This window comes from Malus sylvestris, chromosome 11 (genome assembly GCF_916048215.2).
Source record: "Malus sylvestris chromosome 11, drMalSylv7.2, whole genome shotgun sequence".
Classification (NCBI taxonomy): domain Eukaryota; kingdom Viridiplantae; phylum Streptophyta; class Magnoliopsida; order Rosales; family Rosaceae; genus Malus; species Malus sylvestris.
The window spans coordinates 31,224,291-31,245,636 of NC_062270.1; the positions used below are offsets into that span (position 1 = coordinate 31,224,291).

General features: G+C 38.3%; 1 protein-coding gene across 1 annotated transcript; it reads right to left on the reverse strand.

The window, feature by feature from the left end:
- Positions 1–2,109: 2,109 nt before the first annotated feature.
- On the reverse strand, positions 2,110–5,633 carry LOC126589527 (COBRA-like protein 10). The gene is made up of 3 exons (XM_050254844.1): positions 4,712–5,633; positions 2,782–4,233; positions 2,110–2,333 (listed from the first exon to the last, which is right to left on the reverse strand). The coding sequence occupies exons 1-2, from the start codon at positions 5,310–5,312 to the stop codon at positions 2,810–2,812; spliced, it is 2,025 nt and encodes a 674-aa protein (XP_050110801.1). The 5' UTR covers positions 5,313–5,633; the 3' UTR covers positions 2,110–2,333; positions 2,782–2,809.
- Positions 5,634–21,346: the final 15,713 nt, after the last annotated feature.

The window sequence follows — 21,346 nt, forward strand, 5'->3', positions numbered from 1 at the left end:
CGGATTCGACGATAAAAAGAGTAGTTTCTACACTCTTCTGAGTTACTCAACTCCCCTAAAGAATCACTCATTTCATGTCCTTCATTGAAAAGGTTATGAAAATAACCTCTCCATCTGTCTTTAACCGCGTTCTCTGTAGCAAGAACCTTTCCATCCTCATCCTTGATGCACCTCACTTGGTTTAGGTCCCTTGTCTTCTTTTCCCTTGCTCTAGATAGTTTATAGATATCCAACTCTCCTTCTTTGGTATCTAGTCGTTTATACATATCGTCGTAAGCCGCTAACTTAGCTTCTCTGACAGCTTTTTTCGCCTCTTGCTTCGCTTTTCTATACTTTTCACCATTTTCATCGGTCCTCTCCTTGTATAAGGCTTTACAACATTCCTTCTTAGCCTTCACCTTTGTTTGTACCTCCTCATTCCACCACCAAGATTCCTTTTGGTGTGGGGCAAAGCCCTTGGACTCTCCTAATACCTCTTTTGCTACTTTTCGGATACAACTAGCCATGGAATCCCACATTTGGCTAGCTTCCCCCTCTCTATCCCACACACATTGGGTGATTACCTTCTCTTTGAAAATGACTTGTTTTTCTTCTTTTAGATTCCACCATCTAGTCCTTGGGCACTTCCAAGTCTTGTTCTTTTGTCTTACTCTTTTGATATGTACATCCATCACCAACAAGCGATGTTGATTAGCCACGCTCTCTCCTGGTATAACTTTGCAATCCTTACAAGTTATACGATCCCCTTTCCTCATTAGAAGAAAATCTATTTGTGTTTTTGACGACCCACTCTTGTAGGTGATCACATGTTCTTCTCTCTTCTTAAAGAAGGTGTTGGCTAAGAAGAGATCATATGCCATTGCAAAATCCAAGATAGCTTCCCCATCCTCGTTTCTCTCCCCAAAACCATGGCCACCATGAAAACCTCCATAGTTGCCTGTCTCCCTGCCCACGTGTCCATTTAAATCTCCTCCTATAAATAACTTCTCCGTCTGAGCAATTCCTTGCACCAAGTCTCCAAGATCTTCCCAAAATTTCTCCTTCGAACTCGTATCCAACCCTACTTGAGGTGCGTACGCACTAATCACATTGATAAGTTCTTGTCCTATTACAATCTTGATTGCCATGATTCTATCTCCTACCCTCTTGACATCTACAACATCTTGTACCAAGGTCTTGTCCACGATGATGCCAACACCGTTTCTCGTTCTATTTGTGCCCGAATACCAAAGTTTAAACCCTGAGTTTTCTAGATCCTTTGCCTTACTACCAACCCACTTAGTTTCTTGTAGGCACATAATATTTATCCTTCTCCTCACCATAACTTCCACTACTTCCATAGATTTTCCCGTTAAGGTTCCTATATTCCACGTTCCTAAACGCATTTTGCTCTCTTGAACTCTACCCTTCTGTCCTAGCTTCTTCACCCTCCCCCGTCTAATAGGATCAAAGTACTTCTTTTGTGTGTCCCGGGTAAAGTTGATAGGAGCATTTTTCATAAGGATTCGACGTGATCATGGAGTGCCGGCTGTCGACTACCTGACGCCCTCCCCCTCCTCCTTTATCCGGGCTTGGTGAATTATAGATTGTTGTATCTTGCAAGGAGTACCGGAGAATTTGAAGTTTGTTTAAAAGGAAAACTAATGAAAAAGACTTGAAAACTTTGAGTTTTAACGATAAGGACAAAATAAAGGGTAAATTGAATAGTACCAGAATTGATTTTTTAGTGTAAAAATGTGGTTTTTCATTATCCTTTGCATAGAGCAGCTAATTAAAAAATGATCATTTAGCCATTGGAATAGTATAATGATGATTATTTCATATATATATGTGATTTATTAGTACCATTGGAAGACTATGTTTTATTTTGGCATGCTTCGACATACGGATAACCCTTGAATGAGACCTAAACTATGCTTCGAATCTTAGAAACAGGTTGCAAGACTATCGATCTGGCTTTTTTTTTTTAAAATCGATGTTTGTATTGTAATATGTTATCTTGAATTTTCTAGTTACCCTGTTCCAACATTTGGAACTACTACAAACATTAGAGACTGCATCGATCCTAGCTAGGTAAACACAAAAAAAAAGAAGCTAGGAAAACAAAAAGACCACGCGAATCCATCCTCATGATTTGTATATAATAGCTACTTGCAGTTAAAATCTTATACAAATTATCATAACGTCTGTTTTGTGACTGGTTACAATCTCCTCATCATCTGCTTTATGTGTCTCGAGTTCGAGTATGGACAGGCCTCGAAATCTTGGTAGCATCATCACTCACACATAGTTCTTTATCAGTCTTGAGTGCATAATCATCGGTCTTCTTGCAGCTGACGAGACACAGCACCCACCATATGAGGATGATAAAACACATAAACCCGATCATAATCAAGAATTCCCAGAAATATTAAGACTAATTAATTTCCTAGAAAGTGATAGGTAGATATATTAATAATCTTTAACTAGCAACAGAAACTAACTCGAAAAACTATCTACTGTAATTGGCCGGTGTTCATTACTATTTGGTTTAGTGCCACTCAGTCTCTACTTTGTTTGGAAAACAACATAGAGTTAAAATCTTACTTGGGGCTAAATTAAAAAAACAAAAGCACACCCTAGTTGATGCTATAACATTTCATTTATTTATATTTCCACTTTGAACCTCATTTATTCATATATTCCAATGACAACTGCGATCGATGAACAATAGTAATATTTTTTTTTTTAACAAATGAGCAAAAGTAATTAGATATTTAATATAATTAACTATTAATTTACCTGCAGATAGAACTAGCCTTGCTGATGTTTAGTGGAAGCGGTCTGTCATGAAAAGGAAAGACATGATAGCTATACAAAGGACCAAAAGAGCATTAGACTTGAGATGTCCTGCATTGTTCTTGGGGAACACTTTAGGAAGTGCACACTCTTCTCCATTGAACAACACTCTCGTTGGGAACCCTTGACCCGCTTTGATATCGATATTATGATAGTGCTTCTTCTTGAACGAAATCACCGATTGCTGCTTCCCGGGGACCATCGGATTCTTTTTCGGATCGGTCCCATTTTTTATCCCCACCAAGTAGTTCAAACCCTTGAGCCCCGTGAACAAGATTGTGTTGTTCACGTCCTTTTCCATCCTCGTCCCATTGAAGGAGTAGACGTTTTCGTAGTCCTGGTAGGCCTTGTTCATCTTCACCGCGGTGTACCAATCTTGAAACTGGTCGGTTCCCCAGTTGAAGAGAGTGAGTCTGGCGGTCCACCCGTTGCTGTAATCGGAGTCGATGTGCCAGTTCAAGCTGACACCGCAGTTGTCAGGGCACGGAAGCTTTTTAGGCACGTCGTAGTGCTTGAGCTTGGCCCATGCTTTTGCCTTCACGGTTCTGTTCGCGAATGGCACGAGAAGAGCCTCGGCAGGCAAAAGCATGGCAGGAGCCCTAGGGTTACATTTGTCCGTCTCAGACGTTTTGCACCCGCACGCGCACGTGCTGCATGGAACCACAGAGGTACTGTAATAGGCCGAAAACGAGACGCAGCATCTGGGGACCTTGGGTTTGGTGATGTTGCACACCACTTGCCAGCTGGCAATGGCGTCTGACGTGGCCTGAAGCCCACTTGGGTCGGGGAACTGAGTAGGGTCAACCCTAATAGGGGGCCCACATCTGTAAGTAGGGTTGAGGACGCCACTGATTTTCCACTGCTGAGGAGGAGTTATGGCAGTTCTGTTGTCGTCGGGTGGGATCTTATACACTTGCAGCTGGAAAATGGACTGGGACTGTGATTTGTCCATGAGGCCCGGCAAGATGGTCCCGTTACGGCAGCAGCGGGGTAGCTTGCCGACCTTGGGATCATCCTTTCGCTCAGCGGGGAGGTCGGCGATGACGGGCCTCTTTTCGCAGTTCATGACCTGAGAGAAGTCCAAGTCCTTATAGAATTTTCCGGCTTGGCCGTAGAGGCATTCGCTTGTGTCCTTTTTGTGAGTGTAGGCTCCTCTCATGGTGTTGATGAACTCTCCCCTCATCCACTCCCAGGTTAAGTTCCAGTGGTCGAGGCGGCCGAGCGGGTGGACGTTGTCGATAGTGACCTGAGCCAGGTAGTTCATTGTGTAGGTTTGGAGTATATCGTATGTGATTGAGAGATCACCGTTCTGACGAGGCATGAATTTTGTTTTCTCGACTTTCTTTGCCTTGAATTTTGGGTCCTTTTTACAGCACACGGACATTGCAGTCTTCCCTGCATGAGGAAAACAAAATGGATACGTATTAATGTATGCATTTGAACCCTTTCAAGGTTCTTAAGTTAGTGTGTTATGTTTGCCAAAATATTCTTAAGTTAGTGTTATTTCGGGACACGATACTAGCATTATTATTAACACGCACTCTCTAGTATATATACAACGATAAAGTTTGTCTGAATTGAATAGCCTGTTGATGTCAGTTTTATATGTATCAAGAGCATTATTGTCTTGGATTAAAATCATATAAATTGTCTTGATATTGAATCTAATCGATCGTCCTAAAAGATGTACAACCTAGCTAGAAAATAAGAAAGCCAATTTGACCAAAATCAAAATATTCAATCTTGAATAAAATCATATGTTCTGCAAAAAGATTTCTCAAAATATCACGTGTATATCATTATATGTAATACATATAGAACATGATCATTAATAGCACAAACAAGTTTATCCAATAATTAATTAACCAATTACCTTTAAATTTAGCAGCAGGGCACTTGAAGCCATCATTGATAATGGCGATGGACTTGGGCATCGGAGTGGATTTCTCTCCCATCCCAAACTGCGTTCCCTTGAACGCAATCTTAGCCTGAATCTGAGTATAATCTCCGGCGGTATCAATCATAGTTTTCAAATCTGTCATCGGATACCCGGCAAAGTATGCCCCTTTGGATCCAACCTCGGCAGGCATATCTCCACCGTCAACCAGCTGAGCTCCTTCCGCGGCCACCAAGATCTCCCGATGCTGAAACCCTATGTACATCTTCCACGCCTTGAGCTCGGTCGACCCGGCGTTCAAGATCGACGCCTCCGACTTGAACGCCCAAGCCTGCGCCGACACGTTTTTCAGATGCGGCAGCAACTTCTCCCTGGAGGTAAACGTATACGACAAGAAAATGCCATCACAGTCTTCTTGCTCGGGAGGAGGAGCTGCCACAACAGCGTCTTCGTCTTGTCCATAACAAATCTCAACCCTAAAACATGAAAACACCAAAAACACCACGAGCATTGCATGAAAAAAGGACGTGCGGGACCTCCAGGGCATTTTCGTGCCCAGATAACTTGTTTCCGTCATTGTTTTACACAATAATGTGGAGCTTTGAGGTTTCAAATATTTTCTTTTGCTTTTGTCTATTTTTCTGAGGTTGAGGGTTGTTTGCGTGTGTCGCTTAGGAGAGAGACAGAGAGAGAGATCTATTGAACAGGAGACGGCCGCGCGAGAACGCGGCGTGTGAGAGAAGCTATGAAGCCCTGGGAGGTCTGTGTAAACCCCAGGGTAGAGAGAGATGGCTAGGTATAAAGAAGAGGAGCGACATTAAAAGACTGGGTCAAGCCCTATTTTCTTCCCCTAGTTTTAGCGGCAGGTTCGGAACGTTTTCCATGCAACCGAAAATGCTTGTTTTCTGGTAGACATTGTACGGAACATATATATGTTACACACGCTATAAATAGATTTCGGTGTCGAGACACGATGCCGTTTTTGGACTTTCTTTTTCTCTTCTTCTTTCTGGACCAAAAACCTCGAAACGGAGTTTGTTGTGATCATCACCTTCTAACTGTTTTGATCTGGCAAAAATCGTCACATAATTTTCATTGGACTAGTTTGCTCACCTCGGATTGCTAACGTGGAATTTCGAACTAATTTTATTTTTATTTTTAGTAATCACAACGTTCTAATTACTAAAATTTAAATAAAATTGGCTTGACGTTCCATGTCAACAATTTGATAGGTCACCAAACTACTCGATCGAGTGAAAACATTCAATCTCTCTTAAGACATACTTCAATTGAATAGTCGTACCATGTCATTATATATAGGGTGGTGCTATTCATATACTCATTTTTACTTCCCATATACTCTATGTTAATTTTTGTCTTTTGATTTTCTTCAATTCACTTCAATCCAATGGCCGAAAATTGAGAAAGATGTATGAGAGGTAAAGTGGGGTGTGTGGATAGCATCACCCTTATATACTGATGTGTAGATCTAATTACTCAAACCAAAATGTAATAATGTACAGATTTTTGCCTTGATTCCTCAAAATTCCAATACTAACTCAAAGCAATAAAAACCATGTACACACCCCTCCATAGGTTTTTCTATAAAGGAGATATTTCAATTCAGTCATACATAGTACATACTAAACAAAGACAATATGTGAAAGAGTTGAATCTCTGTTGGACACTATGAATCTATGATATGCATTGCACAAAGGGATTGGCATGAAAAATTAGGTTTATTTTGTTCCATCTTCTTTCTTTTGCAGTATTTTCCTTTTTATTAATTCTATTAAGGGTATGATTAATATGGAAAATTAGGATCTCACTCCTTTTTGATAATCTTCTTTGACTAAAACCTTATTAGTTTTCAAATTTTTACCAAAGGTCTTTGACTTTGTCCACATCACCATTTAACTTGCTAACTTAACATTATATATTTATTATTTTTTAATAAAACAACCTAAAATTGACTGTTTATCTCCTAAATTTAAGGCAATTAAGTATCATTCTAAATTTAATATGTTCTTAAATGTTACATCATATTTTCTCACGTTCCTTCTGAATCATCTCCATCTATTCTTGTTTGCTTGTCTTCTCCATAGTTCCGACTCCCCTGTGCAGCACCTCCGCCCATTTCAGTCATCAATTTTTTCTTCTTTTTAGTTTTTCTTAAACCAATATTTATATTTATTATTTAATATGTGGTTGTCTATACCTATATAGCACAGGTACAATTCAGTTTCCCTACATGTATTTCTTTGGGTGCAATGTTCTTTTATTAGTTAAATTTCATTATACATATTTCTATGGGTTCAATGTTTTTGCGTTGTTTTAGTATATGTTCCACGTAATAATATAGGTATAATTTCATTTGGTTGTTGCATTTTATGTACCCATATGCGTACAAATCATTATATGTATATTGTTTTTCGTTGTAAAATGTACTAATTTGTCAGTATCACTTTTGGTACATTTTCATCTATCTTTTATGAGGATATAGGTAACTTACACAAACTTTTATGGGCACTATATTTGTTGGTATATATCTTCTATATATAAAGCCAAGTTAGCCAACACAAAAGGTGAATAGTATTTTTGGTGTCACCAAGCTTCAACAAAAATATTTGGACAAAAATGCCCCCAAGACAAAAAAAAAACTTTAAAGGCATCCCAAAAAAATGCATCAAATAAGGCAGGGGCATTTTTGTCATTTTAACAATGTTTTTTTAATAATTATTTTTTTAATTAGTGCCTTACAATAGACTAGCAATAATATGATTCAATCAGTTATTTATTTAAAAACATTTTAAGAGGCGTGTAATGCCGGTTACAAAAAAGGTCTTTCGCACGCACGTGGATAATAATGTGAATAAATTAGTTGTCAAATGATTATTTTTTTTGTTTTGGATAAATTACAGAGTACCCCCCTCAGGTTTGAGGTCTATTACAACCTCATACATCTTTAAAACATTTCACTTTCATACCTCACGTACTATTTATTTCAAAATAATACCTCCGTTAGATTTTTCATCCATTATTCTGTTAAGAGCTGACATAGTTTCCATATTTGTGCGACATGGCAAATTCTTTTTTTTTTATGCATTTAAAAAAATTAATTAAAGAAAAGTATAAAAAAATAAATAAAAAAAAACCCATCCCTTCCCCTTCCCGGCAACCCCCCACCCCTCTCCTTCATTCTCTTCACCTCCCCCAACCGTTCCCTTCCCTTTCCCCGCAACCCAAATCCCCGCATCCCACCTCCCCCGCAACCCCTACCCCACCTATATTACCCAAATTTGTTCTAAAACAAATTACCTGGAAATGCCAATTTCATCTGTCCAGGATCTCAATCTCCAACTTGGTGTCGTTTCGGGTTCAAGCCCAGCCAAGATCGTCGTTGTGTATTCACTCACGGGTTGGCCCGCTGCTCTAGGATCCGGGTCGATCCAACTCGAAGATCTGTACACCAAAGAGGAGCAAGAGTTGTTAGTCGAACTGAAAGTACGGTTTCCGCCACCAGCGTGGCTGCCAAATTTATGGGGTGGGGGGGTTGCGGGGGAATTGGAGAGTGGGTTTGGTGGGGTGGAAGGGAAAGGAGGAGGCGGCGGGTGTGGCAGGGAGGTGAAGAGGAAGGAGTGGGAGAGAGAAGGGAGGGGAGGTGTAGAGAGTGGGGGAGAAGTGCATCAGGGAAGATGGGTTTTAGGATTTTTTTTTTAAAATAATTTTTTTTAATTAATTATTTTTAAATTCATAAAAAAAAAATTTGCCACATGGCACAAATGTGGCATCCACGTTAGCTCTTAATGGAACAATGGATGGAAAATCTAACAGAGGTATTATTTTGAAATAAAATAGTATGTGAGGTATGAAAGTGAAATGTTTTAAAGATGTTGTATGGGGTTGTAAAAGACCTTAAACCTGAGGGGGTACTATGTAATTTACCCTTTTTTTAACAAACAATATTATCTACAATAAGGGGGAGGGGGTGGGCTTAGTGACACACCCCAACCGGAATCGAGGCATGCTGGCCGTGACGTAAGGGTGACGGAGCCATGAGCGCAGAGCTGAAATGATAGTGATATAAAAATGCGAGTAATTAAAAACCAAAACTAACTAATTTACACTAGACAAATATGAAAGTGCGAGTGAAAGTATTTAAGGTGTAGATACACATATTCAGAGCATAGGTAACCTAGATGCAGTCCAGCCAGCTAGGTAAGAATTATACAAGGCACGAAAGAAATCCCTACATTATTTGAAGTCTGTCAGAGCCGCCGTAGAGTCCTCGTAAGTCACCAACATGAACTTCTAACTAGAACCTGGAGGGGCATAGAACAGAAAATGTGAGTGGGCAAAAACAAAGCTTTTCGAAACCATTTATCTTTCCAAAAGTAATAACCCCTCACCGTAAAACCCATATAATTTCCCAGAAAATAGTAATACATACGTATATAGAAACCATGCTCAAGAGTAATGAAAACCGAGTATATGCCATGTCAAGTGTCTCAACAATGAAATAAGTAGGCCAGGTGAAATAAATCAATATAAATGATATGTCAGCCTGAGTCACCTAACATGACCTGTATGACTGAACCTATAGCTTAACAAATATACCTGGACGTCCGCAACATCAAGCAACAATATGCATATCTATACTAATGCATACTCTAAAGCATAATGCAATTGAAATGGCATTTAAAAAGTAAATCCATTTAAACAATTTCTGGGAAAATGTAAAGTATATATACGTATATAGAAAACCAAAAGCCCATTCACTAGAATGTAGCAGGGTCATAACCCTCGAGTCTCACCTGGCTACGCTCGTCCTCCGGAAACGTCTCATCTATATGGGAAACAACTAAATTAACATTAATTCAAAAGTACATAACCAAAACTGTGTAATAACTTCTCATACATTGCTCAATTGGGGTGTTTGAATATACCATCATGGCCTACTCAACACCACGAGCATCCTCATATTTTTAGAAAAAATTTCCGATGACTCACGCGCTCTCACGCGCCAACCATGCGCAGGCACGTGCCTGGCACACTGACGGAATCCCTAACGGCGTTAGAGAATATTCTGTTAAATAGAAGCATATACCATTATATATACTTGATGTTGTTAGTATATTCCGTCAAAGTTGACGGAATATTCTTCTTTCTTCTCCAATGGTTCACCGGATTCCGGTACTGATGCCGCTGTGTCGCCGGTTTCTAGAAAAATCTAAAACTTCAATATCTCTCTCATTTCTCAACCAAAATTCACAAATTTCATATGGATTTGAAGCTCTTGAAGTATAGAACACAACCATACCGATTTGAAGTCCTAAAATCGACGAAAAATGGTCAGAAAAACCTTCGAAACCTCTGGGTAAACCTGTAACTCGGTGAATCCTTTTATCCCGACGTCCTATCCACTCCAAAACTAACCTAGGGTCCCTTTAAAGTTGATTAGGACCCCTTTAGAACCTTAAAACCTTGTAGAACTTCGGCGATCATGTCGGAGTAAACTTCCACCTCGCTGTAGCTCGTGTGTTCTCGGGTTTTTGAACTCCTTTCTTCGAACCAATGGTACCACCAGGCTTGTGAAGTCAAGATGAGGGTGATGATAACCTCAGTGGGTTTGATCTGTGACATTTTGATGCTGTTTGAAAGCTGGAAGGCTCGGGTCGTACGGACGATAGAAAATTCAAGAGAAATGGTGAGGGTGAGAGTTACATACGTGTGTGTGTAGGTGTGTCAGTGTGGGTTGCGAGATTGGGCAGCATAAAAGGATCATAAGCCCTGATTAGGCTATGTGATTTAGGGCCTAACAATTTGTCCAAAAGAAATAAAACAAGGGTAAAAATTCTAATTGGTTCAAGGTTGTAGGAAAAGAAGATAATTGGTGGATAGGTTATGGACAACCCAATATTATAACTCTACCCAATTACACATATTCGTTCGTAACTTCCTCATCACAACTCTAGTTGAGCCTAACTCACGTCAATGTTCTTATGACGTCACGTATCACGTATAATTTGATCACGTAAGCTGGAAAAAAATAATTAAAACTATAAATGTAGATCCACGTCACTAAGCCTTGAGGGCATTATCGTCACTTTACATACTCGGGGATAAAATATATACCATAAATTGGGATGGGTCGTCACAATTTGCCTCATAATGGGCTAGCAATAATGTGATTCAATCAGTTGTTTATTAAATATTACTCTCTATTTTTAAACATGTTCAAAACATCTTAAAAGGTGTGTAATGCGGGTTATAAAAAAGGCCTTTTGCATGCGGATAATAATGACATGCCCCAACCCCGATATCCCCACATACAGGCACGTGCTGGCCGACACCTGGGGGTTACAAAGTCATTTTAAACATGCATACAAATAAAATAAGTAATTAGAAAGATTATGCCAAAGTAGGAATGAGTTCAGAGCATACAACTAATCAAAAATAATATGAAGTACAATAAAAATGTACGAATAAAGGAATGATACCTACACTGAGAAGACTCGAAGATACCTATGCATAAGTGTTTTGATGCCGGGATCGTATGCCTTGATTCTAATTCCTGAAGGGGCGCAAAAACCAAAGGGTGAGTGGACCAAAGTCTATAACGATAATAATACTAATAATAAGAAAATCATTTTCTTTCTGAACATACTAACCCCCTATTTTGAAAACACATATAATACTACATAGTAGGTTTTCTGAAAAATCCTAGCATGCCATGAAAAACATTCATAAAACATGTGTGTATAAACCAATATTTAGAAATGGTAGTATTGTCGCCCGAAGGTAAATCCGTAAAACATCCATCAATCACATTAGTGATGTACTTAACTAGGGATATCATAGTCGCCCGAAGGCAGTACTTTATCATTACCTAAAGGTGAAGCTATACTACACTAGGTTACACCAATGAAGAAAATCATGGTCCATCACCCGAAGGTGAAGTTGTATGACTCTGGGTTACGCTAGAGAATAGATATATAACATCACACACCAACACTACCTTCGGGCTAGTGAAGCTGGGGGTATCATCATAATCACCCTAAGGCAGTACCTGTCCATCACCCGAATGTGAAGCTGTATGACACTGAGTTACGCCAGTGAAGAAAATCATGGTCCATCACCCGAAAGTGAAGTTGTACGACTCTGGGTTATGCCAGAGAAGAGATATATACATAAACATCCTCAACTGTGTCTTATGGCCATAGATGTCTACATAACCATGTTGTGTGGATGTGTTGTATGATAACCTACTAGATAAGCACCGAAAGCATACCTCAAAAACTCATGCCAAATCATTAAAGCTCAAAAGCTCAAAACCTCGTCTCATAAATCCATAATAAGTCATATCCGTAAATCCATGGAATCTCATATTTGTAAATCTGTAAAATAAATCATATTCGTAATCCATAGAAATTCATATACATAAATCAAACAATTCATAACCTTTAGTAAAACGTAAATTTGATAAATCATAAATATTCCATAAAAGTAATTCAAATAAATCGTAATTTCTCCATAACCATAATTATAGAAATCCATAAAACATATTATAAAACATACTCAAATCAAGAAATATGAAATGCATGTTAGGCTAATATTTTATAAAAACATGTAAGTTAAGAAAGGATCCACTACAAGTATTTCATTGCCTGGAGGCCGCTCGAACTAGCGAGGATGGTGCCACTTCCCATTGATACACCTAAACACATATAGGAACCATTTAGTAAAACTCTACTAAAACGGTCGAATTTGGAAAAACGGATAGCGGAGTCGGATTCGGCATGTCGAAAAACCTAAGGAGCCCCACTCGCCGCTATAAGGCAGCGGCCCTGGAGAACACACGCCGGCCGTGACGCACACCCACACATAGGCCATACGCTGGCCTAGGAAACTGGAATTGGGTCCAGGTTTGAGCTTGGATAGATGGATTGGGCATGGGTTACTGGGTAGGATTGGGTTAGGGTTAATGGGAGAGTGGTGGTGGTGATTCTTGAAGAGGGAAAGGGTTGCAGAGATGGGGGAGGGACAAGAAGAGAGAGAAGGAATGAGAGCTAAGGGAGAAAAGAGAAGTCACAGAAGAGAAATGAGAGGGAGAGAGTTCCAGAAGATTGGGGACCAATCTGTAAGTCCCACATGGCAGAAATTATTAAAATTGTTTGTACCATACTTGACCAATCCCGAAACTACTGAGCACCGGTCAACGTTATACCGTCAAGGACCCAGAAGAGTTTCCCTCCAACCAAGAGGCCAATCACAACGCGACACGTGTCGACATCAGAAGCCAATCATAGCGCGACACGTGTCTACATCAGAAGCCAATCACAACACGACACGTGTCAATGTCAAAATGAAACTAGAAACTCTCTTCTATAAATAGAGATCATTCTCTCACAATATTTCCTAATGTCATTTGTACTAAATCATTCACTTGTACTCACTAAATGAGAGCTTGAACCTATGTACTTGTGTAAACCCTTCACAATTAATGAGAACTCCTCTACTCCGTGGACGTAGCCAATCTGGGTGAACCACGTACATCTTGTGTTTGCTTCCCTGTCTCTATCCATTTACATACTTATTCACACTAGTGACCGGAGCAATCTAGCGAAAGTCACAAACTTAACACTTTCTGTTGTACCAAAGTCCTCACTGATTTTGTGCATCAACAAAAATAATAACAATATCTAACCCTAATATCTAGAATATTGAAATGACTATTTTGCCCCTTAACTTTGAAGTTCCGTAAAACGTTCATCGTAACTCCAATTCCGATTTCGCTTGCGCCCACACGCTCGTAGCGATGAGTGCTACAAGGATACTCCAAGAAAAAGAACCTTATGTGACAAGTCAATGTTTTTTCCTTAAATGACATTTTCGTAAATTCACGCTTTAAAATTATAAAAACCGTGATATTTGGGGACATATCGTTACAATCTACCCCCTTAAGAAAATTTCATCCCCGAAATTTGAAATAACTTCCTATAAAAAAAATATACTCGAAAATAGGGAGAAAATATTTATATAAATATAAGGAAGAAATCAAGTTAGAGTAGCTACATAAAAGAGAATGTCATTCGGTCACGATTGGATTGCAATGATTTCTCTTTCATGCCTCCAAGCTCATACCTTCTTCCTTCCTAAATATAATAGTATGATACTCGTATAAAAATATAAAGTTGAAAATACAAATTATCATGTACTAACATAAGGTCAAAAATATATGTGTATAATAAGATGACGTTAAAATAAGTATATACTAACGTAGGATTCAAATACTTGTCCTGAGTTTAAAATCAAAATCAAAATTACTCACCCAAAAATTTGTATTAGCGAAAAAAAAAAAAAACACACACACACATATATATATATATAATGTAGTTTAAAAATATTTGCACGGAAAATCAAAACCCAAAATGAAAATGGGCCTTGCCTAAGCACTCGTCATGTCACGTACTCTGAGAATGGGTATGCCTTGAGTCGAGTCCTAATTATAGCTAACTAATAACTTCTACTGTAGACGGGCTAACTTGCCCACTTGCTTAGCGAACCTAACAATTAAGCCATCGATATACAGTCTATAGCCTGTAATGCCGATAACTCATCGTTGTCTCAGTAAGCAAATGAGAAGTTCTCGAAGGTGCCACAATTTCCATTTTGCTCCTCAATGTGAGAATGTGCCTAGATTGTCCGATTTATGCTTTGATTGCGTTGTCACACTACCCCAAAACGCCCTAACCAGAGATACCAAAAGTACTTCGACATCCATGTACACACGAACAGTAAAGTCCTGGGGTGAAATAGTTGAAAGTTGCGTAAGGGCGAACACTTGTCGTAAAACATTTCTTTCGTAACTAATCACAATCGTCGTTCTCTAATCGAGAAGTATAAAATTTGAAACCTATAATAGAGGAACTATCACTCTGACCAATTCTTTCGAATGACAGATGCAGTCTCAAGCCACACATAGAAATTGACGCTCCAATCGCCATGCTCAGCATCTACATTTATACTTTCATCAATACCATGCTAAAAGACTGTTCAATCCTCAAGGCTACTTGGAAGTCTTCCTGGTAAGTCTAATAAGTTGGTGAAAAGATTATGCTCCTAACGTTCCGATCAAAACCAATATAAAACTGAACCCATTCAGCCGAGTTGATCCATCGTGAATTACTCACGGATTTAGCGAGAAACCATGTCGAGAAGGCTAAAAGAACACTCAAGAATTTAAAGGACAAAACAAGTCCATTAAATCTAGAGTACAAGATATTGGATTGAATATACAATTTCGATGCCTGAATGCGTATAAGTATCTAACTTGATCATGTGATAGCAATTTGAAATGGTCAAATACTAACTCAACTTGAACGATGGCTTAAGGAAACTGACGAATGGAGACTTGGATTTTTCCCTCGATTCAAAATTCACAACGATTCCGTACAACAGTAACTCCAGGAATATTAAATTACCAATGGTGAGTTTCACTTGATAGGATGTTGATTGGGTGATTCAAGGACTGATGGTCTCAACTAAAAACTTCCAACGTCTGGGTGGTCCTCTTGAACGGTCTGTCTACTGCAAAAATGATACAAAGAACAGAATAGTGACCCAAGATTGACTAAAACATCATTTAGTACCCGGAGGTGAAACTGAGATTATGAACAAAGCCGATGCAAACCAAAACGTCAAAGAGCCTAACAAATTTGAAAATGAAGAATTATGCCGAAAGGACTAAACATTTCCTTTGTCATCTCAGGCCAAAGGTAGAAAGTTCGAACTTGAAAATTAGCTAACAAGGTTTCTAGATAACCAAAAAGTAACGTTACAAGATTATTCAAGATCATGTTGCATTAGCGCACAACCACCCATTCTGTAAGGCGTCACCGTAAGATTCAAAATTTATTGATGGCATCGAAGAGTATAAGAACAATGGTAGGGTAAGGCAACATCTCGAACAAAACTGATTTGTTTCCTAGTCAAAGATGAGGGTTTAGGTAATGATCAGAGAAATGATGGCAACTGTTGATAAAAATCGAAAAGGTCAATGATATTTCGTGATTCACGACACTCGAGAAGATTTTGATTTCCAATCGTCACAACTTCGGATTTGATAAAAATATCTTCTGCTACGCTCACGCCTCCTAAGAAAGGTATATAATCTAAGCAAGGTCATCATTTGGGGGAATTTGGTATAAAGCTGGTTGTGGATGTTTAATAAACTGACCTCGTGGTTGGAGTAGACAAGGATGTTATCAGTAAACAATCACTGAGGGTTCACATGAATTCTCTTAGGGGAAACATTAAGCCCGAGGAAAATGGTTTAGTCTACCCCATATATGCCTACTAACTCCACTTAAAACTGGTGCTTCCTTAATTTTCTCTAACACGAACTTCGAATATCTTAAGCAATCTCCCAATAAGTATGCCTTTGCCCGCCATTCCTAAGGAACGCATAACGCAGAATATCAATCCAATGTTGAAAGTCATTCATCAATCAACTACGTCAAGCACAATCCTAACACAAATTTCTTAAACTTCTAATAGGATGTGACTATTCAGGCAGAATGAAGATTGCACAACTATGCTGAAGAACATCAATAAACAGAAGCTATGACATCCAAATGATATCAAGGCCGACACACTACTAGAACAGGAGAAGATCCTAAGTATGCTCTGAACAAACCATGCTCTAATACCAAACCGACACGCCTCAACCCCAATATCCCCACATACTAGGGTAGGCACGTTTTAGCCGACACCCGAGGGTGACGAAGTCATTTTAAACATGCACACAAATAAAATAAGTAATTAGAAAGATTATGCCAAAGTAGGTATGCGTTCAGAGCATACAACTAATCAAGAATAATATGAAGGAATTATAATACAAATGTACGAATAAAGGAATGAGACCTACACTGAGAAGACTCGAAGATACCTATGCAGAAGTGCCCTGATGCTGGGATCGTATGCCTCGATTCTAACTCTTGAGGGGGCGCAAAAACCAAAGGGTGAGTGGACCAAAGTTTATAATAATAATAATACTAATACTAATAATAAGAAAATCATTTTCTTTCTGAACATATTAACCCCCTGTTTTGAAAACACATATAATACTTCATAGTAGGTTTTCTGAAAATCCTAGCATGCCATGAAAAACATTCATAAAACATGTGTGTATAAACCAATGTTCAGAAATGGTAGTATCGTTGCCCGAAGGTAAATCCGTAAAACATCTGTAAATCATGTCAGTGACGTACTTAACTAGGGGTATCATAATCATCAAAAGGCAGTACATGTCTGTCACCCGAAGGTGAAGTTGTACGACACTAGGTTACACCAATGAAGAAAATCATGGTCCATCACCCGAAGGTGAAGCTACACGACTCTGTGTTACACTAAAGATTAGATATATAACATCGCACATCGACACTAGCCCCTAGCTAATGAAGCTGAGGGTATCGTCATAATCGTCTGAAGGCAGTACTTGTCCATCACTTGAATGTGAAGCTGTACGACACTGGGTTACGTCAGTGAAGAAAATCATGGTCCATCACCCGAAAGTGAAGTTGTACAACTCTGGGTTACACCAGAGAAAAGATATATACATAAACATCCTCAATTGTGTCCTATGGCCATAGACGTCTACATACCCGTGTTGTGTGGATGTGCTGTATGATAACCCACTGGATAAGCACAAAAAACATACCTCAAAAACTCATTCCAAGTCACCAGAGCTCAAAAGCTCAAAACCTCGTCTCATAAATCCATAGTAAGTCATATCCATAAATCCATGGAATCTCATATTTGTAAATTCGTAAAATAAATCATATTCGAAATCCATAGAAATTCATATACACAAATCAAATAATTCATAACCTTTAGTAAAACGTAAATTTGATAAATCATAACTATTTTGTAAAAGCAATTTAAATAAATCGTAAATTCTCCATAACCATAATTATAGAAATCCGTAAAACATATTATAAAACATACTCAAACCATGAAATATGAAATGCATGATAGGCTAATATTTTATAAAAACACGTAAGTTAAGAAGGGATCCACTCACAAGTATTCCATAGTCAGGGGGCCACTCGAACTAGCGAGGTTAGTGCCACTTCCCACCAACACACTTAAACACATTTAGGAACCATTTAGTGAAACTCTACTGAAACGGTCGAATTTGGGAAAACGGACAGGGGATTTAGATTCAGATTCAGAACGTCAAAAAACCTAATAAGGGACATTAGGTTCCCCACGCGCCGCCACAAGGCGGCTGCCTAGAAAGCCATGTGTTAAGATACCGGAAAAGTCGTCGGCACCGCCATAGACGACGGTAAAGCACAGTACCTCTAGCGGAGGCGCTTGTGCTCCACGCACCGGCCATGACGGGCACCCACGTGCCGACCCAGGAAACTGGAAGTGGGTACAGGTTTGGGCATGGATAGCTTGGTAATCCGTGTGTCTCCATTCGAGTTCGAGGGTGTAACAGAGGATTGGTAACATAGGTTATGGTGCTCGTAGGAGAGAATAGCGAGCGGTGGTGGTGATTCTTGGAGAGGGAAAAGGTTGCAGAGATGGGGGAGAGACAAGGAAAGAGAGAAGGAATGAAAGCTGGAAGAGAAAAGAGAAGTCACGAGTGAGAAATGAGAGGGATAGAGTTCCAGAAGATTGGGGACCAATATGTGGGTCCCACGTGGAAGAAATTATTAAAATAATAACAATATCTAACCCCAATATCTAGAATAGTGAAATGACTATTTTGCCCCTCGACTTCAAAGTTCCGTTAAACGATCATCGTAACTCCAATTCCAATCCTGCTTATGCCCACATGCTCATAGTGACGAGTGTTACAAGGATACGCCAAGGAAATGAACCTTACGTGACACGACACGGTGGTCAACAAAAGTCAACGTTTTTGCCTCAAAAAGGCATTTTCGTAAATTCACACTTTAAAATTATAAAAACCATGATATTTGGGGACGGGTCATTACAAATAATGTGATTAAATTAGTTGTCAAATGATTTTTTTTTTAACAAATGATATTATCTACCCTAAGGGGAGGGGTGGGCTTAGCCTCACAATGAGCTAGCAATAATATGATTCAATCAATTATTTATTAAATATTATTTTCTCTATTCTTAATGTAAATTCTATAGAGATCGATTTTATTATATGAATTCAGCTGCTTTAATTGGTTTATGAGGGGTTTCTCCTAGTATGATCTAAGATTATTCATTTACTTCAAATATTTGAGTTTCCTTTTGTCAGTTTACGCATATAAATACGTTTAAAGTGTGTAAGTCGCACGTAGGCAGCGGAATTTTCATCATTTTAACAGTGTTTTTTTTAATAATTAATTTTTTTGTAAGTTCTTTTTAAAATATAGAAAATAATATTGAATGAACAGTTGAATGAAGAATGTGATTCAATCAGCTGTTCATTCAATATTATTTTCTCTATTTTTAAACACGTTCAAAACATCTTAAGAGACATGCAATGCTGGTTATAAAAAAAGTCTTTCGCATGAGGATAATAATGTGATTAAATTAGTTGTCAAATGATTTTTTTTTAACAAACGATATTATCTACACTAAGGGGGATGAGGTGGGCTTAGCCTCATAATGGGGTAGCAGTAATGTGATTCAATCAATTGTTTATTAATTTTCTCTATTGTTAATGTAAATTTTATAGAGACCGATTTTATTATGTGGATTCAGTTACTTTAATTGGTTCATGAGGGGTTTCTTCTAGCATGATCTAAGATTATTCATTTACTTCAAATATTTGACTTTCCTTTTGTCAATTTACGCATATAAATACATTTAAAACGTGTAAGTTGCGCGCTGCACGCTATTATTCAAAAAATGTCTTTTGCACGCACATGAGTGCGTGCATGAAGGCTAGTGTGTGTGTGTGTGTGTGTAGGTACATTTTTTTGCGCTGTTTGAGAATGTATCCATGTGGAGTTTGTTATTAGGTTTTTTTTTTTTTATGGAAGAATGTATCCATGTTTATGGGTTTGAAGAATCTATCAATATTTTGTGATACATTATTTTTTGTCATTGATTTGATGAATGTACGTGCGCGTGCACACACACACATGTATATATGTAAAAATAAAAATAAATAAATAAAAACTATTATTATTATTAAGGAGAAGGTTCGAAACTATTACAATAATTTAAGAGATGAAGGAGTTTCAAACATATGACTCATGGGTGGAAACCCAACACCCTATCCACGTGATATTGAACCACATATGTACATTATTTTTTATGGAAAACTAACCAAAATGATCAAAAAGGTTTCGTTTTAATCATCAGGACAGAATTTTACAAAAATACCAATCCTGCCCTTCAAACATCCTTACAAGATTGGGTCAGTATTCTGCAAAGTTCACCAAAGAATACATCCAAAAGAAGATTTTCAAAAAATATTGGCATGCAAAAGAAAATGTGACAAACATTGCAACAACCAAGACAACATGGATTCACATGCAAAAGAAAATGTGGCAAACATTGCAGCAACCACGACAACATAAATTCACATGACATTCAAGCAGAGACAAGATAGCCAGCTTTCAAAAATAGTGCTGACAGCTTTCAGAAACAGTGTGTTGTCACTATTCAAAAAGTTGTAAATAGTTGAAACGTATTCTATCTTAGGTTTTGCATATAAGGGAGCTTTTCCTTCCATACAGAACACACCTTACAACCTCTCAACACCTCAATATCTTAACACAGTAGAGACACACCATCCTTCAATCCTCATACACTCAAGCATCCAAAACCTTCCTAGCATCCTTTGTAAACACTTCTCTTTGTAAACATTCTATATATCAACAAAAGTCCAAGTCTTAAGTAAGTTTTCTTTTCTTTCCTTAGTGTGTTTGTTTAATCAGACTTCTAGTCTAAAACAGGGAAACACTATTGTAGTTATATTATTAATCTGCTAAACTGACGATCATACTTTGTTCAAGCACTCTGTTATAGTTGAATGCTTGCCATACAAATAACTGGACATTAACTAGGGTACCTCTGAGTTCTTTGTACCTCTGAGTTCAGCCTTTAAGGCTTTATACTTGTACTGTGAGTGGCCGTCATGCTGAAACATGTCGAGTTCCATGTGCAAGGTTTTATGTCTAGTTATCATAATGGTTATCCGACTATTTAACCGGGCATGCGTTGCGAATTTGGTATCAAAGCCAAGTTTAGCATTTTAATAGTATAATTATAATAGTAAAGTACCTTGAGGACGGAAGTCATTAACACAGCTGATATCACACTTGTTTATTTTGTATGAATAACATATATTATTGTCCTTGGAGACCTTGTCAGCCACAACCACCAGTTATTTATTGTCCCAGACATCCAACTATAAATAGCATAAAGAGAAGATTAGCATATATATCCAAAAGAATTACCAGTACTTTGAAGAAGCAGAAGTTTTATCTTGGTTATCTTGAACATCCTTCATTTATTCGTAAATATAATAATACAGAAGTTCAGCATAAAGTTTTAGAAGCAAAAAGAGCAACATATCAAGTTTTAGGGACCCTGAGAGAAGAAAGAGAGTTTCTAAGAAACAATTAG

Excerpts from the sequence above, each read along its gene's own strand:
- LOC126589527 (XM_050254844.1), bottom strand. The coding sequence starts at position 5,312 with ATGACGGAAACAAGTTATCTGGGCACGAAAATGCCCTGGAGGTCCCGC. Across the intron at positions 4,234-4,711 it reads CCCTGCTGCTAAATTTAAAG|GGAAGACTGCAATGTCCGTG; the intron begins GTAATTGGTTAA and ends TTCCTCATGCAG.